Source organism: Pteropus vampyrus, unplaced genomic scaffold (assembly GCF_000151845.1).
Source record: "Pteropus vampyrus isolate Shadow unplaced genomic scaffold, Pvam_2.0 Scaffold1, whole genome shotgun sequence".
NCBI lineage: Eukaryota > Metazoa > Chordata > Mammalia > Chiroptera > Pteropodidae > Pteropus > Pteropus vampyrus.
The window spans coordinates 41,541,498-41,568,423 of NW_011888782.1; the positions used below are offsets into that span (position 1 = coordinate 41,541,498).

At 35.3% G+C, this 26,926-nt stretch overlaps 1 protein-coding gene across 1 annotated transcript in view; it reads left to right on the forward strand.

The window, feature by feature from the left end:
* Positions 1-26,926, forward strand: part of ABI3BP (ABI family member 3 binding protein) — a 237,092-nt gene that overhangs the window by 77,301 nt on the left and 132,865 nt on the right. The window contains 4 exon segments of the mRNA XM_023527700.1: positions 11,044-11,109; positions 13,844-13,976; positions 25,289-25,470; positions 26,014-26,069. Of these exon segments, the coding sequence (XP_023383468.1) occupies positions 11,044-11,109; positions 13,844-13,976; positions 25,289-25,470; positions 26,014-26,069 (437 nt within the window).

The window sequence follows — 26,926 nt, forward strand, 5'->3', positions numbered from 1 at the left end:
TCCCCTCCATGGCCACACTTAGAGATTCTTTTTTTTTTTCAGAACTGACTATTGGATGAGTGGAACTTTCTGCCTGATCTTAAAACACAAGGAGGCTTTTCAAGGGTATTTTCAAACGGACATTACTCAGTTAGTATTGATGAAGTAAGGCAAAGGTGCTGTCTGCCAAATGTTAAAGCTAAAGGGAACTCATAAATTTTGACTGTACCCACTCAGGTCAGGTTACAGCTAAGTGTGGCATGTGGACACTTGCAGATGCAAAGAAACATTGATATTTCTCTATGGAGATTTCCATGGCCACAGATTTCTTTTTCAGATTTCGTGGGTGATTTTATTCTTAACTTACTAGGAGTCTTATGATATGCCACATTGGCTTCTAATAAAAATAGGTACCTTATTTCATCGAATTCTAAAGCACTTTTAACTGTAAATCACACCACTACTTTGTCCAAAACTAAGAATAAAATTGCTGATTAATGACTCTTCTTTTGCATTCCTGAAGGCCTTTATTTTATACTTATTGAAAGAGCTGCCTTTGATCCATTGATACACAAATTTTATATTATCTATTTTTTGTAAAAAAATGATTTTATTTTTAATAAACTCTTTATGTTAGAGTAGCTTTAGAGAAGAGTTGCAAGTGCAGAACAGAGAATTCATGCATACTTTATATCCAATTTTTTCTATTCTCAATATCTTACATTAATACAGTACATTTGTTATAACTAATAAACTAATATTGATACATTATTAACTTAAGTTCATACTTTGATTTTTCATTTTTTATAATATGAAAAATTCCAGGACACCATATTATATTTAGTCATGTCTCCATAGGCACCTGCAGACAGTCTCCCAGACTTTCCTTGTTTTTGATGAACTTAACAGTTTGGAGGTGTCCTGGTTAGGTATTTTGTAGAACGTCCTTTGATTTAGTTTTGTCTGATGTTTTTCACATGGTTAGGTTAGCCTGGAGTTTGGGCTTTGGGGAAGGAAGATATCTATTACTTCAAACAACAAAAAAAGGCAAGTTAAATTACTGTTAAATATTCTTTACTTTGAGAGTTTGACTCTGCTTTATCTTTTGACTCAGAGTTATCAGTAACCCTGTTTTTCCTTATCACATCACTCTCTGTGCCGCCAAGAACACTGGTAATATGGTATTTTGGAAACACTGCTCCACTGAGTTTTCTTCCAAATCACTGGCCCTCTTCTGCAAGTTTTAAAGCTGTCACTTTCTTGACTTTACTGGAAGGCATTAGGCAATGACAGCAAGGTCACAACTGTCCCTAGCCAATGTAAGATACTGTTAATTGTAAAATGCATTTGAGATTTTAAAAACTGGGGTCAGGGGGGTTATAAGCCTTAGAAATAATAAAATATGATGTTCTGAATTTTTAATATGCCATTTCTTATAAAACAGCTTTATATTCAAAATTGTTAAATTCCCACTGGGAGTTCAACCATAACTATGTTGCTTTTATATCTCCAGATCAAATTAAAACCAGTAAACTCACACCTGCTAGATTAGTATAAAATCAAATATATTTTCATTAGGACTATATTCACACCCCTGTCTCAGTTTTTAAAACCCTGAGTAATTGGTACAGTCCCAGTGGAGGTCCATTAAGCTTCCACATGCAGTGGAAGAACCCCACTTCATTCCGTTTATAGCCATCTCCCCTGCACTGAACCAGCTTGTGTGCTAGTTCTCTACATCGTATCTGGTCACTGCTGGACAAAATCTCAGCACAGAATGGCATAGCTGCTCAGAGGAGACCCCTTCTGTGAATAGGCCTCTGGCTCAGTGCCCAGTGTTCTCCCTGCTGAGTTTCTAGGGTGGCAGCTCAAGGTGCTCACTCTCCATCTCAGAAGCATTTCTAAGGCTCCAGCTACCTCAGGAGACCACAAGGAGATTCTAGTCTCTTCCACTGAGGACTTAGAGTGAGGGGTTTCTCACCCATCCTAGGGATAAATTGAGGGTTAAGCCTCAGTGTTCTTTTTAAACCTCCAAATTATAGCAGGGCTAATCCCATGTCTGTTTTTTATTCTCCTTAATATTAAAAATAAACCTGATTATGCACAAAAGGTGTTTCTTGGATGTCTTTAACAGGCTTAAAGTCACCTGGAAATTTATTTTGATCTTGAAATTTTTCTAACTGGGTCCAGAGGGATCTAGACCTTTGGAGCACAATAGCATGAGGAGAGTGGTGCCTGTCCCCACACAAGCCCGAGAAAAGCCTACACACACACCCTCCACAGATCTAGTCTCTAACAAGACATTTGCAAGCCAGCTGTCTTTTGCTTATGAAGAAAGTGGTTCTCTACACCTTATATTTTAGAGACAGAAGAAAAGAATTAGGAGAATTAGGAAAGGCACTTGGACAAAAGATCCTCCCCATTTGTTATTCAGTGTCCTGTGGGTATTTGTTAGAAGATGGATGCTTTTCTTATGTAACTAAAATAGAACAGATCATGAGTAGGGATACTGTATTAACATGAATCCATTCACACTAAGCTGTAAATGGTTGCTTCTGTGATCCTTTCTGAGAACAAATGAAAATAAGATTGAGAAGGACAAGCATATTTAGTAAAGTGAGGAGGTACCTCAAAGAGGGAAATGAACATAAAAATTTAAATCTGAGAACTTTACAAGCAAATTTGTCTTAACACTGGTAAGGCTGGTCTATGTGTAAATGTTCTAGTAAAGCTTCCAAACCACTGCTTCATTAGTGATTCCACCTCACTGGTATAAAAGAACACGTAATGTAGATGGTTACAACATTCCTTATTTGTTTTCCTAATCCACATTCCAGCTATTTGATAGAAAAACTGGAGCAGTTTACAAAAATAGAATCATAGTGTAACCTTTAAAAATAAATAGTAATAAAATGAAAAGAAAAATGAGGATTGAATTTTTGATAAAGCCAGAGAGAGTTATTCAAGAGAAATATATGTGTAGGGTCCTGCACATTTAATAAAAGTGGTTCATCTATTTTAAGATATATTTTATCATATTAAGAAAGTATTCCACTGAATTCTTTATTAAGAATTGATATTGAATTTTGTCAAATGCCTTTTCAGCACCAGCAGAAATAGGCCTATTTTTTTCCTCCTTATTTTACATTCCTGGAATAAACTACAGTTGACCATAATGTATTATTGTATTATGTGCCGCCAAATTCTACTTGTCAATATATTTTCTAGGATTTTTTGCCTTGACATTTATGATTGAGTATTGCTAAAGAAAAAATTATTCAGTGGCACTTATTAAAGGTGGCACAATAGACTTTATTCAAGGAAGAACTACCTCAATAGATGTAGGGACCACTACAATGGGATCTTGCAGTTAGAAAGAGAGATGGAGCTCAATTCTGAATAGAATAAGATAAAGTGGAAATTTATAGCCATGGAGTAGGATGAGGGTCAGTGGATAAAAAATTACTAAGAGGAAACATCAAGGGTAAGAGGGAATTCTGGCTAAGCTGACCTAACAGGATTCTTGCTGAAGGCAGACCAAGGTGATCAGATACCTCCTGGAGGGTAATAAAGAATAAAGAACCTGGTTAGATATCAAGAGTGATGAAGTATAAAGGATGAGGTTTTTGGCTAAAGCATCTAAGCAGGATTCTTCCTAAAATTGGACAATGCAGACATGAACACAGAAATCCAAAAGTCAGAGCCTAGTTGAAAAAGAGCTCAGAGGAAGTGATTAGGGGTGAAGGAGAGAATCTTTATCAGTATGGTCTATAATTTTCTTTTTTATGAAATTTTACATTTTGGAATCTGATGCTTGCTTTAAAAATACAAAAAGTTTAGAACTTTTTTTTTTTTCAATTCTTAACATGTCCTCAGGACCTCTTAAGACACAACTTCTTTCAAGAAATAAAATTTTTAAAAAAGTTCTGGTCAAGATGGCAAAGTATGTAAATGCTGTGCTCATCTCTCATGACCACATGAAAATTACAACTAAATTATAGAACAATCAACCTGGAGAACGATCTGAAGACTAGCTGAACAGAAGTCCTGTAACTAAGGATATAAAGAAGAAGCCACAAAGAGACCAGTAGGAGGGCCAGAGATGCAAAACAGGCTTGTCCCACACCCGTGTGTGGTGGTTGAGAATCAAGAGAATGCAAAGGTACCCCCTGAGGAGTGAGGGGTCTCATCCCCACATCAGAAATCTCAGCCCAGAGCACCAGTGCCAGGAAGAGGAGTCCCTACAAAATCTGGCTGTGAAAATCAGTTGAGACTTTGTCTGTCCCAATGAGATGGAAGGCTTCTAGAAATCTAGACGTCCTCTTAAAGGGTCTGCACATAGCCTCAGTCTCTTGTAAGTGCTCACCCTGGGCTCTAGTGAAAGGACAGCAGCTCAGAAGGTGCCAGAGACATACAAGGAGAAACTGAGTTGTGTGGCTTCATAGTAAGGCCTGAAGGGACAGCTTGTCTGTGTATTGAGCCCTCCTCCCACACAGCTGCCAGGTGGGTACCATCTTGCCTGTATTGAGCCCTCCCCCTACACAGCCAAATCTGAATCTCCATTGGCCTAGTGAAATCAGCTCGCTCCTCCCTGGTGACTCGCTGGGAGCACGCCTTACCCAACTGGCATACCTCCCAAGGCTCTTTCAGTGAGCATTACAGGCAGCCAGCAGGAGGTTGCAGGCCTCAGGGTGCCCTTTGTTGAGTGGTCCCAGGCCCAGCACTAGTGACAGCCAGCCTTGGTTTGCAGCAAGGCCTCTTGCATATATCTCCAGGCCCAGCACAAGCAGATCAACTGCAGATTGCTTTATATCTCCTACCAGGTAGCCCCGGCCTGATCACAGACAGGGGCTGAACTTAGATTGCACTGTAACTCTTCCTAAGAGGCCCCAGAATGAACACAGCCATTGGCCGGCTTCAGACCACAACAGAGCACCGCCTGATTAGCCCCACAAGGGCATACCCAAAGGGTGGTCTTAGCAGGCACCAGAGCCTGCTCATGCAAATCCCAATCCATGGGATCAGCCCCCAAAGAGCAGCTTGTATTCTATGGTTGTGGTCAATCCTTCCATTGAGGAAGCCTTAGGGTCAATCCTACCCACTGATGTGCCAACAGCAATCAAGGATCAACTATAACAGGTGGACACACACAACCCACACAAGGGGTACTCCTGGAGCACCCAACTGAGGTAGGTGATCAGGTAGCCTGAGAAACATAACAGATCTACCTCATACATAGAAACAAAGAGAGGCAGCCAAAATGAGATAAACATATCCCAAATGAAAGAACAAGAGAAAACATAGAAATCATAAAAAGAACCAGTCAGAAATGAAGAATACAATAACTGAAATAAAGAATACACTAAAAGGAATCAAGAGCAGATTAGATGAAGAGCAGATTAGAAGCAGAGGATCAAATCAATGATTTAGAAAATAAGGTAGCAGGAAACACCTAATGGGAAAGCAAAGGAAAAAAGAATACCAAAAAATGAGGGTAGTTTAAGGGACCTCTGGGACAACATCAAGCATAACAATATTCACATAGTAATAGAAGGAAAAGAGAGAGAGCAAGGAATTGAGAGCTGATTTAAAGAAATAATGATGGTCCTAACCTGGCAAAGGAAATAGACATACAAGTCCAGGAAGTGCAGAGGGTTCCAAACAAGATGAACCCAAAGAGGCCCACACCAAGACACATTATCATTTAAAACACCAAAGGTTAAAGACAAAGCATCTTAAGAGCAGCAAGAAAAAGGCAGTTACCTACAAGGGAGCTCCGATAAGACTGTCAGCTAATTTCTTAACACAAACTTTTCAGGCCAGAAGAAATTGGCACAAAATATTTAAAGTGATGAAAAGCAAGGACCTACAATCAAGACTACCCAGCAGGGCTATCATTTAAAATAGAAGGAGAGATAAAGAGCTTCCCAGATAAGAAATAGTTAAAGGAGTTCATCATCACTAATCCAGTATTATAAGAAATGTTAAAGGGACTTCTTTAAGGAAAAAACCCACAAATATGAATAATAAAATGGCAATAACTATGTACCTATCAGTAATCACTTTCAATGTAAGTGGATTAAATGCTCCAATCAAAAGACATAGGATAGCTGAATGGATAAGAAAACAAGGCCGAAACATATGCTGTCTGCAAGACACCACTTCAGATCAAAAGACACACACACAGAAAGTAAAGGAATGAAAAATGATATTTCATGTAAATAGAACAACAAAAAAATCTAAGGTAGCAACACTTATATCAGAAAAAATAGACTTGAAAACAAAGGCTATAGTAAGACAAAGGACATTTTGTAATCATAAAAGGATCAAACAAAAGCATTTTACCTTTGTAAATATTTATGCACTCATCATAGGAGCACCTAAATATATGAAGCAGATATTGATTGACATGGAGAGACTGACAGTAATATAGTCATAGTAGAAGACTTTAACATCTCATTGTCATCAATGCATAGATCTTCCAGACAGAAAATCAACAAGAAAACAGAGGCCTTAAATGACACATAAGACCAGATTAATTTAATTGATATGTTTCAAGCATTTCACCCCAAAATAGAATTCTTTTAGTGCATTCTTTTCAAATGCACATGGAACCAACATTATTTACAATATCCAGGATACAGAAGCAACCTAAGTGTCCATGGATGGATGATTGAGTAAATAAGATGAGGTACATATATACAATGGAATATTACTCGACCATAAAAAAAAATATTACCATTTACAACAACATGGATGGACCTAGAGGGTATTATGCTAAATGAAATACCTCGGAAAGACAAATACTGTATGATTTCACTTAGGTTTAGACTCTAAAGAACAAAATAAATGAACAAACAAAACTAACAGACTAATAGGTACAAAGAACAAACTGATGGTTGCCGGATGGAAGGGGGTTCAGGCGCTGGGTGAAAAAGATGAAGGGGTTAAGAAGTACAAATTAGTAGTTACAAAATGGTCATGAAAATGTAAAGTACAGCATAGGGGAAAGTGTCATTGTAATAACCATGTATTGTGCCAGGTGGGTACTAGATTTATTAGGGAAGATCACTTAATAGATTATATAAATGTCTAACCATTATGCTGTACATCTAAAAATAATATAAAATAATGTCGAATGTCAACTGTAACTGAAAAAAATTAAATTTTAAAAATGTCTAAAAAAATTATGATAGCTAACATCATGGTAGCACTTTCTGTCTGTTGGGCAGTGCTGTGGGTTACTCATAACTAAGAACCTTATGTGGCTAAGTACTGTGATTTTTCCCATTTGTCAGATAAGAAAACTGAGGAACATAGGTATTAAGTGCTTCATATTGTATTAGTAACTAAGTAGATTTTGATTCCAGGCTTTCAAGTCCATGCTCATGCTCAGAAATTTAGTTTGAAATCAAATTGTGAAAAAGATGGCAGGGGTAAATAAATCTTTTTTTTTTTTTTTTTTTTTTTTCAGTTCTTTCACCTGGTTTCCTTTAGGATCATCCTGGCTTATTTTTTATTTTGTGGAAACTTGCATGGCAGAACTAAACCTCACTATGACAGTATTCTAAAGCAACGTGGCTTAAAAAAGAATTAAAATAAAAAAAAGAATTGGGATTTGTGAAAGAGAAATTATGGATTATTTGTATTACAAAATACTAGTACCTTATAAAGGATTTCAATAGTAGATTTCCTTGAACAGTAAGCTGTCCCTATTCTCCACCATAGGGCATTTAAAATATTAAGCCAATTAGATTTAGTCTGAAATATTGTATAGGCTTAACAATTAGCAATGGAAAGTCTATTAAGGTAACTTCATCCTACATGAATTTTCTTGACATTTTAATCATACATATTCTTTAAATGAAGTAGTGTATTTTGGCATGTGTTGCCAGAATTTCTAATCAGGCTACAATTGTATATATTTCCAGGTTGCTACTAATCCACAAAGAATTTCATAGTGCAGTACAGAAATAGGAATCTTGTTTTTTGGTTGGTTTATATTTCCATGTCTGTGTTCTCAATTAAGTGCAAAGACTGCTGAAATACACAAATGTTGAAAGTTTTTAATGAGCAGTGAAGGCCACCATATGCATCCAGCTCCCAACATCTCTTCCAATTTGTAATTGGTGTAACAGCCTTTGCTTTATGTAAAATGACTGTGATCATAATAAAAATTACTTTTAAATTGCTTGTATAACCATAGATCATGTATGTTATTTTTCTAGTATTTCAGGTCTTTTTTCTTAAAAACCACTGAGGCATAATTGAATCAATGTGTATCAAGGAAGGAAATAAAAGGTTAGCTCAAAGAGACTTTGCTACAGTGAGAACAATTTAAGAAAAATAGGGATTTAATTCTGTTTCTAGAAATGAATTGCAGAGATTTAGTAAAAGGATACTTTGGGGACTAGATTAAGATAGCTGTATAATTTGCAGAGCCGAAAGCAAAATAAAAATGGGGAGCTCCTGGTTCAAACTCAGGAAAAAATTGCCATCAAGATACTAAAATATAAAGTTTTTTCCTTTCTTCCACTGTTTTTTTCTCAATTTGTCTTGGTGTTATTTTATTTGCTCTTTAATGTCATTTAGATAAAGAAAAATTAAAATTTTAAATTATTGGCATGAATTTTGCATTTATCTTTATATTGTGCAGTGCTAGTTTTAAATGTATATATAAGAGCCTTTAACTCCAAAGCAGAATCACTAAAATCATAATTTGTGTTTTGTAGTTCATACATGCATATGTATTTCATTCTTAGTAGAATCGTGAAAATATGCAAAACTAACTGAACTTCTTACTTAACTTCTTAATATGTGCACATTCTACCAATACTCTGCCTTCAACTTGCTTATGAGTGAGCAAGGACTGAAAAGAAAAGAAACTAGGAATTGCTTTAACTTTCCCTTTCCTTCTACATCATCATTTTCAATATAAGTGGTTGGCGAACATAGAAGTAACATGAATAAGAGAGGATATGATAGGATTCCTTAGTCATGTGTGTTTCTTAAAATGCTATTGCTTCTTTCTTCATCGAACTAAGTTCTGGTTCGAATGGAAAGTGTGACCTCACTGAGCTGTCTGTGTTCTCCACACCCTGTTACTCAGTTATAGATATAATATGCTTACCTTGGTCTGCCTTGAGTCTCGCTGAGCTCCCAGGCATCATGAGTCCTTTGGAATGCTAGGCTAATGGGGCTCCTGGAATGCTGTATGTGAAGGGGAGGAACTGCAGTTATGCATACTATTATTATCTCCTCTGCTCACACAACTGCTCCATTGTTCCATCAAATTTCTCTTGCAAAACATAAATTCAAAGATAAAAATATTAAAAATTTCAAGATGGTGACAGCAGGTTACTAAACCAAACTTAGGACCCTTGATCCCCATGGGCATGTATGTAACTGTTGCACTCCCATGAAGCTCACTCTGTCACAGTGACCTCATCTACAAATTGGGGTGATAATATGTGTTAGGTAGCATTGCCATGAGGAGTAATTAAGTTGCAAATGCAAAGTGCTGAACAGGTATCCTGCACATAGAAAATACTCAATACATGGCATTTTCTTAATACCTATATGGCTTTATATCCCAAATAAAATCAGGAAATGATTATTGTATTCCTACTAGGAAACTTGACTTAGGTTATGCATCCTTTATAAAAGTTTCACTAAGCAAGATATGCTTTCAAACACATGAGACTCAAACACGATGAATGCTCTTTTATCTGGGTTGTGGTCATGAAGCAACTATATAATAAACAGGCAAAACTCCAAAGTCTGTTCAAGAGGTTACCTGGTTTACTTTATGCAGTGGTAATTAGTGTGGCAGGTTATAGCAAATAGGGCTGTGTGTGGTGTCCAGAAAAAGACAAAGGCTGGAGTCAGGAAAGGCAGTTGAATTGCTAGATTGCCTCTGGCTGAGAATACGGTCAGCTCTGTAAAGCCATGGTCAGAGAAGTCCGCTGTTCCAAACTCATGGAAGAGAGGTATTTGAACCTAGAATGAAGAAAAACCAAAGATGTGAGATCTGCCTGAGCAAGTAGGGGTGAACTCTTATTGATTATAGCATCCAAATGAAACTTGGAGTAGAATGAGTTTCAGGATCCAAAGTTACTGAAGAAATATTGTAGATAATACCCATCAATTAGTTAATCCAGGAGAGCTTCTTATAAAATGCTATTTAATATGGCCAAAGTGTATTTGGCTTATTTATACGTATATAAATAATTGGTTTAAATATATATATATATTTTTATATATTTAATAGACATTTTTAAATCAACCATTTATCTTGGAAATTCAATTTAAAAAAAGATAATTTGATAAATTGTTAGCTTATGACTGAGTTAGCACATACTAATTGTTTAAACATAATTTTATTTAAAACCTAAATATTTTTAAAAGGGATTATTATTATTTTCCATTGGCAGAATTTAGCTGAAAATTATAGCAACCTAAAATTGTGACTTTGTTTAAATGATTAGTTAGATAACAGGCTAAGTTACGCAAACAGGATAAAAAAAATAGGGCATTATAAATATTCATATTTCCACAAAAGTGAACAATTTGAGATCATACAACAGGTAATATGCCCCATGTGCCTTATGCAAGTAAGATTTTCCTTCTCTGATTTTAGCATCAGGCTGACCCTGATAGAATAACAGAATAGATGTGATCTGATTTTCAAAAAAAGTCTCTTTGCAGAGAAAAGGATTGATGAAATGTGGCATAAAATCTGTCTAACAATATTCTTTTTAAGTCTTCTCCCTTACCCCTGTCCACTTTGTTTTAAAACTCTGGATTTAATTTTCTTTTAAGACCTTTCCCCTACCCCTGTCCATTCCATTTTAAAAGTCTGGATTTAATTTTCGTTTTAAAAATGGAATGAATCTGAACAATATTCAGGAAGTATTAACTTTTCTGAATTCCTGGGTCCTCTCATCCACTGTGGTTACAATGACTAAAGCTAGGGAACACTGAGTCAGGACATGGGTGTGCTGTCGCGAGTACTGCTCGTTCTCAAAATACTTTTATTGATAAATAATTTGTTATTCTTTCCAGATGCGGAGCCTAAATATCTGATTGTTGTGCGACCTGCTCCTCCAAGTAAAAAGAAGTCATGCTCAGGTATTTTTCATTTGTTTTTTCTTTTAAACCATTTTCATCTCTTTTCTACCCACAGGGACCCAATGCCTCAGAAGCTTTAAGAATGTAGATTAGAATATGTGATTTGCACAGCAGGCCCCGGGTCAACAGATTAGAAACGTAGCCTGGTGGTAAAAACTACTTGGGATCCTATCCCAGCACCATCACATACAAACTGCAAGACCGGGCAAATTATTGAACCTCTTCTCTGCCTCCTTACTCCTGCATAATAATGTCCTTGTGAGGATTAAATGAGTTCATGGATATGTGACACCTAGGACAGGGCCTGGCCCATGGCAAGTGCTTGCTGAGAGTTGCTCCTGTTAATCTGTCTTTATTTTGTAATGTACGAACGCATGCCTTTCAGATTCTAAGGGCAAAGTTTGATGTCTAACCTTTGCTGAAGGAGACTGTTTCCATTTCAAAAGCATAACTCATTTACATGTGTGTTCAATGAATTGGGACTTGGTTTTATTTACTCTTGATCTCTCCCTTCCAAAGCTCTTCTATAGTCAAAATTGAGGAAGGACACCTTTCATAAAACAGCTAGGCAACACTCATCTTTCCAGAGTTAGGAAGTCTTGAAACAGGAATGTAGATACCACGTGAATAAAAAAGTAGAAATATTTTACATGACTAAAGGGAGATTAAAATTCTTCTTGAAACTGTCCCAATTTCTCTACTAAAATTTCTTCTCAGATCAAATAAGGAGGCTATTGCTATAAGAAAAAACCAGTAGAAGCTGTGAATATACTTTTACCATCTGGTATCATACCTTTCTAACTCTGTAGATAGAGTTGATCTTGTTTTGCTTTTCTTTTTCCTTTTCTAGTATGAACTGTTCTCAAAATAATTCTTTCCAAATCATACTTATGTTTTAGTATACTGGATGTCGCACAAAAAATCTTTTTGTTGTTGTTATATCTTTCTAAAGGGATGAATTCGGTGGGGAGCATACAAATCTTGAAATATACCTACTAAATGGGCCCTTGGCAGCAATGTATTCTGTCTTCTAAAATTATCAGTCAAGCCTGGTTACCAGAAATGAGTTGTTACAATCCCCTACCCTACCAACCTTGTACTGTTTTCCACTTCTTTTAAGAGAAGCAGTAAATGGTCAAACATTTTGAAAAATACGAATTCTTTTTTCTGACCTTTTATATCATCCCAAAGTGCAAATTTCAATCACTCCTTACAACTTGTTAATAATAGTTGTCCAGGCAGCTTTCCATGCACTTTAAAATAAATGTCCTCTCAATATTTCAAGACTCTATTTTAAAATATATAACAATAAAATCAAGAAGCGTAAGTCCAATTCTATGGGGTTCTGGCTTTATAGTCACTGAACTTTTTCTTAATGCAAATATGATTGTGATACAGATATATAAGTCAAGAGAGTGATTATATCTTAGTAGCACTTTAGAACGTCATTTCATTTTGGGCATCTATGACACTGGCCTTAGAATTACTTTTTACTTTGTGATGACTAGCTCAGGAAATTATTTCATCTTGCTCAGGATATAATACCCCACCCTTTCTTTCAGGCAACGGATATAACTTTTGTTTTTCTAATCTGCATTTAAGAATGATGTGATGGTTAATGGATTAGCTTTCATTCATTTTGTATTTGCATCTACCACATAAATTTTAATTTACTCATTTTTATATTAAGATCCAAACTTAGTGAAATAATTACTTGATGGTCATGTGCACATTTTCCATTTAGATACTCACTGTAAATAATATTCTTATCGCAATGATATGATGGTGATTATACTTCTGAATAGGTTTTTTTAAAAAAAGAATATAACCTACAACCTAGATGGTAAGTTTCTTAGATGTCATTTCACACCAATTCACAGTCCCAGAAAAAAATATAGGTGTGCTTTTATTTTGTCTGTAAGAGAAATGAAATGAATGAGTGTATGTGCATACATATATACATATATGTACATGTGAATATATATATATGTGTCAGAAGCCAGCCGACCAAGTCAAACTGGGTACCTGAATGGGGAAGCGGGGACTGAGAAAAAAGAGAAGACAGACAGGGTGCAGGAGGGAGAACAGATCTCACAACTGTCTCTCCGAGTTTATTTCTTATGCTCCTTTTTATACATAATCTGTTCCTTTGAGTCTCCCAAGATAACATAATTAAAGTAACATCCTGAAGATCAAGGTACAATCGACACTTCCTTTGACACTCCCTTTGACACTCCCTTTATCTATACTTAATCTTCTTCTTCCTGGAATTCCACAGAACCAGCCTTTTCCTTATTATGCAAGCAGGCCTCCCGAGATAAACCATGCACTCTTTTGAATTTGGGGAGCTTTAGCTCCCTACATATATGTATATGGAAATTGTGTGTGTTTATTTCAATGGTAATAATCAAGACCTACATATTCATCCCTGACTAGGTATAAACTAGGTATAACTGGATATAGTTTATATGCATACATTACACATATATGCATATGCACATATATGCACATGTATATTCACACATACACACAAATATCAAAAAAGGATATTTCATTTGATTCATGAATAAATTCATTTTCAAAAAATTAGTAATATTTGTATGCTTTATAAAAAGAAAAGAAACTTGATACTTTCACTCTCTCTATTATGTTATCAAGTCATCTTTATGCATTTTGCCCAATCATGAAAATATACTAAATGTTACGAGAATTAACCTGTATGTTACCTCCATAGGTAAAACACGCTCTCGCAAACCTCTTCAGCTGGTGGTTGGCACTCTGACACCAAGCTCAGTCTTCCTGTCCTGGGGTTTCCTCATTAACCCACATCACGACTGGACATTGCCAACTCATTGTCCCAATGACAGGTAATTCACCATAATGGAAAACTTTATTTTTCATCTGAAAATTAGTGCTTGCTTTTAATAGTATTTGTACATGCTTTAGAAGAATGTGTAAATATTAGGAACGGCAACATTTACAATCACCTTTTAGCTGTCCAGCCTATTCTGGGTGTGAGGGAAATGAAAAGACCTAAGTCAGAGGCCCTAACCTTAAGGGAATTATTACCTACCTGAATAAAAAACACATGCAGTATTTTTTCTTTCCAAAGAATAAATTACAAAGAAGAATAAGCCAAATAGCAAGTGGGATGTATCAGTGAGAAGTGTAATAAAAGCTCAGAGAATGAGGCGGAAGGCAATTAGAAAGACTGATAAAAGTTGGAAAGGTTGATCTTGAAATGGGAAAGGATAAATCTTTGATCTGACAATTGAAGAGCCAGAAGCAGTAGTTCTCAAGGTGTGGTCCCTAAACCAAGCAGCATTAACCTCAACATCACCTGGGAACTTGTCACAAATGGAAATTCTGGGGTCCCACTCCAAGCCTACTGAATCAGAAACTCTAAGGATGGGGCCCAGTCATCTGTCATTCAACAAACCCTCCAGGTGATTCTGATGCCCACTTAAGTTTAAGAATCAGTGGCTTAGAAAACTGGAGAGATGCACACAGGGAAAGACGTAGGCAGAGGAAAAGCACAGCTGGAAATGATGCTGTCATTTTCTTTAGCCGAGCAAAATAAGAAAAATCTAAGTATGTTTTTCAGTTACTGCCATTCATCCACCCAACCCATGCATTTGGAACTGTCTATGTGCAAGGCACCGTGCTAAATGCTGAACTATATTCTAAATAGGTTATAAAATATTTATCATGAATATTTACTACATTAGCTTCACAATTCAAAACTTAGAATCCGATAAGCATTCAAAAATTTCAAGCTTCAGCCAAGGCATTTTATTTAAAAAGATTTTTTATTTTAAATACACTCAGTGATTTTTTACTTTTAGAAGTTGTTTTCTTCCCTTTTTTAAAATAATAAAAAAAATTGTTACTTAAGTATAATAAACCCAGTAAATGCAAAGATCTTAGGTATACAGTTTGATTAGTTACAACAAATTGCATATAATCATATATCTTACATCTCATCCAGAAAGTGAACGTTTTCATCATCCCAGAAAGTACCTTCCTCAAGAAGCAACCACTGATTTGATTTCTATTACCATACATTAGTTTTGCTTATTCTAGAATTCCACAAAAATGAAATCACACAGTATTTCACTTTTTGTGTCTATTATCTATCATTCAGCATGTTTTTGAGATTTATTCATGACACTGCAGGTATCAATAATCAATTTCTTTTTTAAACTTGAGTAGTAGTTCATTATGTAAATATTCCAGAATTTATCTGTTCTCTTGCTGGTAGACACTCAAATTATGACTTGTTTTTGGTTATTGTGAATATAGATTTTATAAACATTTTTGTATAACACATTTGTAGACATATCTTTTAATTTATCTTAGGTAAATACCTAAAATTACAAGTGCTGGTTCATAGGAAAGATGTATATTTAACATTTTTTTGTTTTGTTTTGTTTTGTTTTCGTCTAACTCTTCCATTTATACTCCCACAAGCAATTTATGAGAGTTCTGATTGCTCCACATTCTCACCAGCATTTCATGTTGTCGACATTTTTCATTTTAGTTATTCTTGCGAAGTCATATCTCATTACCATTTCTATTGTACTAAGGTATTAAGAACTTTTTCATGTACTTTTTTGGCCATATATCTATTTCTTTGTATTTATTTTTATTTGTCTAAACTGAACTAAAAAGACCTTTAAAAATGTTTATAAGTTCTCAAAAATACCTTTCGTATGACTTTAATTAAGAAATCTAGACTAAGAAAAGAAAATATTTCCCTTCACTTGTCCGTTTTATAGTTTTGAAAGAAGAAATTCTTGGGAAAAGGCATGTAGAGGATATCGCCAAAACCAAATTTTTTGAAAAATAATTTTGAGATGTTTCAAAGAATCTGAAATATTCCTTATTTCACCTACCACTAAACTCATAGGTTTTTTGTTGTTGTTGTTGTTGTTTTTTAAATGAACTTGAAAAAACATACTTTCTTGTGATAATTCCAGTTTCTGGTGGATTGGTCCAGGGTGCCAATCCTGAGAAAATAAACATTTATAGATGGCTTTCTTTGAAAAAAAAAAAAAGATTTTTTAGTCTCTTACTAAAAAATAAAGACAAAAGGAGGGAGGGTAGAGAAATGAGGCAAGGGAGAGAAGGAAATTTGGTATACCTGTAGCAAAACTAAGTTTCAGTAACCTGTGAATTCATATAGCATACTTTGGATATGATTTCCTCCCCTGTCCTCAAGGCTTTCCTTCAATTTCACTTAGTCCTAGTGACACTTCCTTGAAAAAATTTATCTAATGACTGATTCTAATTGATAGGTATTGTTATGGTTAGACAGCATAAGAGATAATGAATGTGGAGACAAGTAGAGGAAGAGGAACCAGGGTTTTAACCAAGGCAGTTGACTCACAGGCCCAAGCTCTTCGGGCCACGTACATCACCATTGCCCACTGGCGCATACACCCTGCCTCTGCTATTCTCATCAACTAGACGGAGTCATGGCTATCAAATCACAATATTTAAAATCAATAATTCCACTTAGAATAAATGTTTTTGTTTTTATTTTTTTAAAACAGAAAACCTCAATAATAGCATGTCAAGATGCTAGCAAACTTTCACACTTGAGTAAGAGAATCGATGTATACTTGGCAGAAATAGGGAACTATTAGGATATGACTAAAAGAGAAGAATTAAACAGTAATGACTGAAAGAAGCACTTGGGGTACTTGTGGATTTCAATCACCCATGCCTCCTTTCATACCCTAGTTAGTGTATTTAATAAAGAGCAGACATTTTAAAGTTTTTGTGGTGGTCGAGACAAAATAATAGTCCCTATTTAAAGCTCTGGAAATATTGTATTCAATATAAGCAGCCAAATAAATCTACCAGAACAACTCTAAATTTAGTGTAATTAGAAGCAGACTTGCAGAAATTTACTCTCTTATGATCATGTAGATTTTTTTTTTAGAATTTAGACTAGTAGGTTAGAATAAGCAATAATAGTTATGGAGAAGGATTACTTCTCAAAAATTGGAAGGTTAATACCGTTGAAGTTTTCCTTCAGGAGTATCTTCTTATAAAACCGTTGAAATCTGAATGCCTTTGGCCTACTACAGAAATACCGACTGGTGTCATCTTAATCCATCGAACTCTTAGTATTTGGCAACCTGTGTAAAGTCTCTGATTTAAAAAAGAAATCACTTCTCATTGGTTTGTTGTATATCCTCATTTGTCCTATGCAAATGCAGATAATTTATTGGAAAAGCTTTTTCTTTATACTTTAACTTTGGACTTCCTATATCCTGTGTAGTAAGTTTCCAGTGAGAAAACCCCTGTGTTTTTTGTTTGTTTTAAGCTTGGAAATATTGATGAAATGTTGCTTTACCCTTGTGGTACATGTTTCTATTAGCATAGGATCCATATGAGTCTCCCATGTTTTTCTATCCTTTTCTGAGTTCACAGTGGAGAGTGGATGCACTTAATTTCCAGTTTTTATTCTTAATGAACTTTAAATGGAGGAATGTCCTCCATTTGTACACGATATATCGAAGGTCAAAAGAAAGCTTTCCAAATTGGCTCAGGTGAAGAATAAAACATGTTTTTAACCAAAATTTATCTCACCATTAATGGCTTATTTTTTTTCCTTTCCATGTTTCCAGCTTGTTAAATCATTTAAGATTGCTTTAGTTTGTGCTCCTTAAAGTTTTGTGATACATTTAGATATCATTTTCATGTTTTCTAACACTTTCATATTATAATTATTTGCTCTCGATATAGAATGAAGACCCTCCTTTCTCACTGGTCCAGAGAAGGCTGTTGACTTTTTGTTTCTCTCCAAGTTTTTAAGAAGCAAATATTCTCACTTGATTGAGCTCAACGCCTTGTTACCCATTTGTCTTGCCAAGTAAAATTTTAAGTTCCGTGAGGATGGGAACTATGTGTATCTTAACCATCATTATCTCACCAGTCCCTGGGCTAGCGATGAACGCATAGTAGGCTTTCAGTAAATATATGTTGAATGAATGAACAGTGAAATGTCAGCATTTTTACTTTTATATCTTACCATTACTTGAAACTTAACATGACAATATTGAACTCATACTTTTTTCTTGAAATATTACCTCACTTGTCATTACTTTCTGAAGTACCATAATTCTCCCATAATTTGAAACATAATTTGAAACATTAGCCATTTTTTTTAATCTTTCATCTCCTATAACTAATGAGCCCCCAAGTTATATGGGTTTTGCCTTTGAGAAGTAGCTATATCAGTCTCTTTATCTTCTACCTCTCCATTTCCACATCAGTGATTCCAACGCAGACACTCACCTTACCCTGGATCCCAGGAATTGCGTTCTGGCTACTTTTCATGGCTCTTTTCCCACTCCAATCCATCCTAGCTTCTGCAACACTGAGGAAATTTAGACTATCCACCATCAGCTTACTCTTGCTTCATCCCAGATTTATTTTTACCTCTCCCTCTCTTCTTTCCAAAAAACAGATTTCTGATTTCAGGCAGTGCTCATCATTACATCCTTTCCACATCCTATAATCCTTTTAGCATTACCCCTTTGCTGCAATTGGCACCCTGACTTTTGCTTGCAACCAAGCATTCCCTACTGAAAACAGAATCTTCTGCTGATCCTGTTATATCTTCCAAGCTACTTTTTAATATCTTTTCTTAGTTCCAAAACTTTTCGGAGTGATCCGCTGTCACATTTCTGATTTCTATACCACCCATACTGTCTTTATTCCCTTGCGTGTCTTCCATCTTTTCTACCATTGCATTGCAACTTCTCTTTGTGATTATCTGTGATCAATAAATTGCTAAATCCAGTAGAGTTTTCTCAGTTCTTATCCTTTTAAACCTCTCTGTGGAATTGTTGGCTGTACTCCCATTTTTGAACTCTTTATTTTACATTTTTATTTAGATTTTCCTCTTACCTTCTTTTCCCTCTTTTCTGCTTACTTGTTATCCTGCCTCCCAAATATGGAACAGAGTTCTATCCTTCGGTCTCTCATCTGTGTGTCCTTCTTACTTCACCTATGTCCCATCTTTAACTGTCACTTCAATGTAGAACAGTGCTTGTCAAACTTTAATGTGCATGTAAATTATGTGGGAGACCTTGTTAAAATGCAGATTCTGATTCCATAGCATTTCTAAAAGCTCCCAGGAATTGCCAATGTTGCTGTTGTACAGAGAACAGTAGGAATGGCACAGGTATACATGACTTCCAATACTGAACCTCTGACCTTGACCCACTTCCAAAGTTCTAAAACTATATTTTAGTTGCCCATGGAATATTGTCATTAGATTGACTAGATAATAGTGGTCAGAACCTCCAACTCATACTAAATTTACATTTTCTACATTAATAAAATAACTCCTTTTCTATTACTTTAGCTTCCCTCTTTTCAAGTTCAAAAATTCAGTTTTGATTTTTATTTACACTTTCCTTGGCACCTATATCTCATATGGAGTTTAGTCTCATCAGTTCTTTCATTGAAATATAACTTTGATCTGTTCCTCTTTTTCCCATCTTTCTGATTCCTTTCACGATTCATTCCTTTGTTATTTCAAATCTGGACTACAGCATATTAAGATTCCTCTCTCTGGTTTCTCTCTAATTCTTCCACTGCTGATAAATCTAGCTTTCTTCATCACTATTCAACTTTATTCACCTGTTGAAGAACCTCCACCAGCTTCCCACTTCCTGGTAAAAAAAATCATAGACTCTATCCAAGAATCTATCTCAAGGAATATATGAGCCATGTTCCTGACATGAGGTTTGAGTTTCGACTACTCTGCTTTCCAGGGACCTGCGTAGGCTCTCCTGCTTTAAACCACAATACTGCGATGGGATTTAAAATGCAGCCTGGCCAGTTTACAAGTTCAGGCTACAAGATGCCATGCCTAGCCACCCTCAGCACTCTTTGCTTTCATCCTGCCTTTTTAAGTTATATTCATATATAGATCTACTTCTCTCACTATATTGTGAGTTCATTTTGAAGTTGTGCATGGTGTCCCATTCATCTTCCATCTCATTAAGAACCTGTCATCATGTTTTAAAATAGTCGATCTCAAAAAATGTATAATAAGCAAAAGGAATGTCAAGAACAAGCCTTAAAAATCATCTAGCCAGTCCATTTAGCCCTTGAACCTCCTCCATAACATTTGCCATCTAGAGATCACAGTGAGTATCTCCAGGGATGGTAACATAGCATGAATGTTGAAGGTACAAGTGGCCTTGGGCAGGTTTCTTATATGCTTTAAACCTTGGTTTTCAATAAAGGTAATAATAGTAATATATAATAAGGTTGTCAGAAATAAATGAGATAATGCTGTAAAATGTGGCTATGTTAACATAGTGTCTGACATGCAGTGAGCACTCAAATGGTACTTGTGTGTTTGCTGTTAGTGTTGCTGTTTTTGATATTATTTACCTTATGTTAGAATGGCCATTTCAGACAAACTATTCCATTTAAGATAGCACTAAAATCACTAGAAACTTCTTTCTTTGTTGAGTTTAAGCTAGCCAGCAGTAGGTGAGTAAGACATTTTGGACATGGTTGACCAGCTTGAAAATTATCGCAAGAGTCCAAAGATAATAAGGACCTTAACTGGGCCCTTCAGTGCTACTTAGGAATAGAGAAGTGACAAGGACAAGAGGGATCATGCAGGGAAACATAAACTAAACTTGAAAGCAGAAGAAATCTGAACTCAACGAAAATTGGAACAGATTTGAGAAAGAAGATGAGTAGATTTTAAGGTAGATATGAAATTCATGGAGAATTGCCTTCAAGAAATTTTATGTTAAAAGATAGTGGCAGGGGTAAAAAGCAAGCATCAGTTTTATTTTTATTTTGATAGAATGGAAAATATTCAAACATCTTTTAGACTCAAAGAAAGGTCCTTGAAGAATCAAGAGAGGCTGGAGAAAGGATGGAATAAGGAAAGGGAATAAAGTTACCAAGACTCTTATTTTTCAAAACAAGCAAGAACCCTGGAATCAAATAGGGGCAAAGAGAGAGAGAAAGGGAGAGAGGGCAGAATTTCTATCAGCAGTTATAGTCTCAGTAAGGCAAGAAGTAGTAAGAACATTGACAAAGAGGGGTCAGGAAGTGTCCTTTAATGTGAAGAGTGCAAAGAATATGTGAAATAGATGTTTTAGGAAATATAATAGTAGCTAATTGCACAGAAATAAAAGCATTGCCGAAAAAAGTATGGCAACCCCATAAAATGGCCAACCATGTACATTAAGCCAGGCTAGTTTGTGAAAGGACTAAATTTATTTTGACATTCTTTAATTTTTTTGCTTAATATAATTCACTGGCAGTTACCTCACAAATTTTGTTTATGGGGTTTCTATCCTGTGTTCTGCCTTTGTATTTTATTAGAATAGGAAGTCTGATATGTAGCTAGAATACATTTTTAGAAACAGAAATAATTGCAAAGATTATGTAGTCCAATCCCCCTTTCGCAATTGAGAAAATGACGAATAAGGGCGCAAAGAGACTCCTCCGAAGTCCTGCTGCTAATCTGCAGCTGACAAATATCCAAGTCAAACCATTACCTGCCTTGTCTACTACATTTTGAGGAGCTATGGATTTCTTTAAGTTATAAAAACAATTATTGATAGTATTGAGACTTTCAGGGAAATCAAAGCACAGAATAATGCCAATTGAACCAAACATTACCCTCAAAAGTTTCTTACCATTTAATTAGGATATGAGAGGTTCTTGTTCTTAAAATCCAAATTGCTAGAATCAGGCTTCCCAGAGGTCTGATCTGATGACATTCACAAGCTGCTACCTGTGTTTTTTAAATAGACTTATTGCCTCTCTATACATTTGTGCCTTAATTTAGACACCCACAGAAAAAGATGGAATCGGTGTTTGAGCCTGGATTTTCTCAGACAATAATGGGAAGTCTGATGGTATGTTATGGTGAATACACAATAAAACAAAAGATAAAAAGCCTTAAATAATGCTAATACAAGAGTAAACTTCTTGTATTCTGGGTCATTTTACCCGTCTTTTTTCATCTCCTTTTGCCAAGCACCACAGTAGAATGGCAGTCCAGTACAACACAAAAGATATTATCCATTTGCCTGACTCTGTCGCTGATTATCAGACTTTAGACAATTCCCAGCCTCTCTTTCTCTTTCATAGTAATTCTTGCTCTGCTTGTTTCTGAGTTTATTATATGGATAAACTGAAATAAATTTTAAAAATCTTATACCCTCTGCAAATGTACAATGTAAACATTTATTATATTTTCCTTCAGTTTGCACTGATTCTATAGGAACAATGAGTTTTGCTAAGTAAAACTCTATGCACTGACACATTGCAAAATATAATTGTAGACCTAATGGCTTAAATCAGTATATTATGGTTATTGAATAATTGGCCATTTAGAACAATTGTATTCTAAATTTAGAATGACCCTATGAGCACTTAAATATCCATTCTATTCATTCCAGCAATATTTATGGAGTACCTACTGTGTGCTAGGTTGTATAGCACTTTATTATCATAAGGCCCATATTTTGCTTTTACAAGGAAACTTTATAGCTAAGTAGTCTTGTTTACTATCTCTTCCATAATTTAGACCTTACATATATTATATAATCATCTAGTAAGCCAGTGTTGATGAGGGTAAGCTGACCGAAGCAAAGGAGAAGGACTGGCTGCCTATACATTTATTTTTCCTGAGAAACTTAGTACGAGAGAGGATATTTAAAAGGCTTTGTGATCAAAACCAAAAAAATGTACAGGCTGGATTTTTTTTAATATATGAGTAAGTTCTTAGGACAGAACATTTCTGTATCACTTTATTCCTAGGAAGATGACATAAAATCAAGCTTATTGGGAATCTTGGAACCTGGCCTTTGGTAGTTCTGTTAGCAGTGGGCCCCCTGGATCATGCAAGCAATTCCAGATTTCAGAAATGTATCCAAACTAGAGATTTATAACTGTGATAGCCCTTCTGGACTGATTTCAGCATCTCCACATGTCAGTAAAGTTTTGTCATAGCCAGGGCAGGGAAAAAACACCGACAACAAAAATCCCATGCATTATACTTGTCAAGAAATGTGTTTGTAAATGGCTGTTGATGTTTTAATTCACAAGACAAAGGATTAGTGTACTATAACATTTCTTTTCAGTAGCAGTTAGTATTTTGGCTGGAGCAGCCTCGTTCACTTATTCTGTCTTTTGCTACTTTGGAAAGGGGGTACTGGGGTCTGGAGAGCAGTTTTTACTGGAAAGAAGCAAGCTAATGAATGATTTCAAGCAGTACAGTAGTTTGTGACTAGTAAAAATATAAGTTGAATGTATAAAAACATTCCCTCCCTCTCTGTACTTATTAAACTGTAAACACTCTCTGCTGACTTCATGGGCATGCAACCAGTGTATTTGTACAGGGTCCCCCATTTAAAATGACCCATGCTTGATTTAATACTCTACTCTGTCTTCAACTTCTTAATAATTTTTGAATAAATGGCCCCTAGTTTTTATTTTGCAATGAGCTCATCAATTTTACATCCATTCCTGGCCCTTGTTTCCAGAGATTCTTGGTAATTCTTTCTGTATCATCAAGAACTGTGCCTGGTACTTAGAGAGTGCACAATAAACATTTTTAGCATGAGTAAATGAGTAATTTTTTTAAAGCTTTGCATACAAGCAATTGACCTGAATCTTAGTCCATCTAATTTTGCTAGGGTAGGGAGTAGAAGAGAGGTACTAAATTTTTGAAAGAAAATTTAACACACAAAAAGAACCTAAAATAGCATGACAAACCCCTATGTTTCCATCATCATACATGACAGCTGTTATTTTGTCCTATTTATTTTAAATATCTACTTAAAAATAAAAAGCACATAAAGTTTATATGTTATCTTTACCTTTAATCCCATTTATCTCCCTACCTGCTTATTGGGAGCCAAAGCACTATCACAAGTGTTGTACCCTTCCAGTATTTGTTATCCTTTTACAACACCAGGAACAATATGTAGTAACATATTTTGTGTAAGTGTTTTGATATTTATATAAATGACATGAAACTATATGCATCATTTTGTAATTTGCTATTTTCATTCAGTATTTTGTTTGTAAAGTCTATCCATATTGATACATGTAGCCCTACCTTATTCATTCTCATTACTGTACGTGGTTGTGATAAAATCCCCTTTCCTGATCTGCTGTCTCACTTAGTGAGGCGTTTAGAGCAGAGCCAGAGGAATTTTTGTCTCCTGGTTCTGCCATTGACACTAGTAAAAGTCATTAGCTGGGTGACATTGGGCAAGTTAAATGATCTTTCCAAAACTCCATTTGCACATTTGTAAAGTGGGATTAATAACTTTTACCACTTAAGATGTTGTAACAAAAATATAAGTAAAACCTAGTATGTGATAAAAGTACAAAAAAAATAGTGGTGGAGATTATCATTATTTTGCTATGTATATGTCTGAATATCATGAAGCCCTAAGCAAATATGTAACAGTGATCTTGAATTTACATTGTTTGATGTGGCTAACAGCTTGGCTGTTAGCCTGATTTTTTATTTTTTTAATAATAAGAAAAACTTCACTCTTGAAATGCAGTCCTGGTTGCATCTTAGAGTTTCAGGTTTCTCTTTTGCAAAATTGAATGATATTACCTCTAATGCAACTTCCATGGGACGAAGGGCTTAAATTCACAGCTATAAAACTACAACGTTAAGTATTTACAAAATTACATCTATGTTCCTCTGTGCACGTAACAGGGGGAAAAAAAAAAAAGAATACCCAGAGTTTCGAAGGGCTTAAATTCACAGTTATAAAACTACGACATTAAGTATTAACAAAATTCCATCTATGTTCCTCTATGCACGTAACAGGGGGGGAGGTGGCGGGGGGAAGAATACCCAGAGTTTTCCAACTTTCATTTTGCAAAGTAACAATAATAGACCTGAGAGGTCTGAATTCTGTCAGACCATAACTGTGCTAGTGCAAAGTCCCCTACCTTGCAATTAGAAATTCAAATTTAAGCACATGTTAAGATATTTTTAATGTTCTCTTAAATTTTTAAAAGAATTGGAATAGAAGCTAATATCAATTATAGCCTTTGGAGTAGATGAGAATCTATGAGGTATTAAGAAACTTGAAAAAAAATTCTAAATCTCCCTGTGATTTTAAAGTGTCATATTTCTGTTCAACAGATTTTATACAATTCGCTATAGGGAAAAGGATAAGGAAAAGAAGTGGATTTTTCAACTCTGCCCAGCCACTGAAACAATTGTAGAAAATCTAAAGCCCAATACGGTTTATGAATTTGGAGTGAAAGATAATGTAGAAGGTGGAATTTGGAGTAAGATTTTTAATCACAAGACTATTGTTGGAAGTAAGTACCTAGAACTGTTTAGTAAGCTTTCTGTACTTTTTTCCTTTTTTCTCTAATTATGAAATTTTTTTATTATTGTGTAATATGACTTGTTAATTCCAATCCTGTAGTATTTGAGAAAACAAAAAGTGAACAGAATTTATTGAGTATTGATATTTCAGAATCTTTTTTTATGAGTGTATTTTTTAAAGTGAAAAAAATATTTGATGACTCCATTGATAACAATTCATTGGCAATTGTAGTATTTTATATTAATCTCTGACCTATGAACACCAACTGAGCCAAAAACCAATAATGTGTAAAAATGTTCAGATGGAAAGCTGGGCCACTAGAGTGAACATAAAAAGACTTTCGGGGTTCCTGGGCTTTCTTCCTGCTATCTCTTCATTCAGACTTCATTGGAATCAGTGTTTGAAATGATAGTAAATAAAATAATACGCCCGAGTTAGAGCAGGATTTGTAGTTGTCCTCAGAGTGAGTAGTAAAAATTGATTTAAGAACAAGAAGAATAAAAATAATGTTATTTTCTCTTGTTTTTGTCAGGCATAAACAAAGTAAATGGGAAAATTCAAAGTACTTCTGACCAAGTCCATACAGTGGTATGTATCAGGTTATTTTCAAGAATGGTTTTTTGTTGGTTTTTTTTTTTTTTTTTTTTTTTTTTGCCAAAAACAATCGTGTCTGCACTGCACTTTTATTTAAATAAGTCCTATTATAAGGTACTGAGACTGGATTAACTGACTAGCTATGGGATGTCTAGTAAAGCACTTAACGTTTTAGGAATTAGCTTCTGTTTCAGAAAATAGAGGTGGAAGTATGAGACAAGATCATCTCTAATTTGTTTAAAGCCCTAAAAGTCTGCTATTCAATATAGTTACTCTAGTACCTCAGTATTCCAGATATTTTGAAATTAGGCTTATTAGCTTTTGTCCTATGGACTGTTTTTTACTATAACATGTTTGAATTGCAAATTGGTACATGCTCCACTCATAATGCTACTGTTCAGATCTTTCCCCTATTTTCTATCACTTCCTACTTAAAGGAGCCAACCCTGTTTAAAATGATGAAGCAGCTGGTTTGGTTTTTTAATGAGCTCAGCCTCTATTCGGTGCAGTAAATGTTTTTATATTTTATGTGCCAGGTGTTTTCCCCCATCTAGACACCCTTTTCCCTCTCACTTCAGAAACTCAGTCCCTTGTTCTCTTTCCCTCCACCTTTCGAAATCTGTTCTCAGAAAGCATCCTAACAGTTATGTGCTGCCTGTTATAAATGGAAGCCATTGCTATAACTATCACACAGATGTTTGCATTTAAAATCACATGCCCAGCTATAAAGTGAAGGACGTTATGTTACTGAGTAGGTAGAGGAAGCACTTTGGTGAGAAGAGGGGAATTTGGTTCTGACTTTGGTGCTTAGGTATTGGAAGTATTCAATCAGGGAAATATTCTACAGTCAA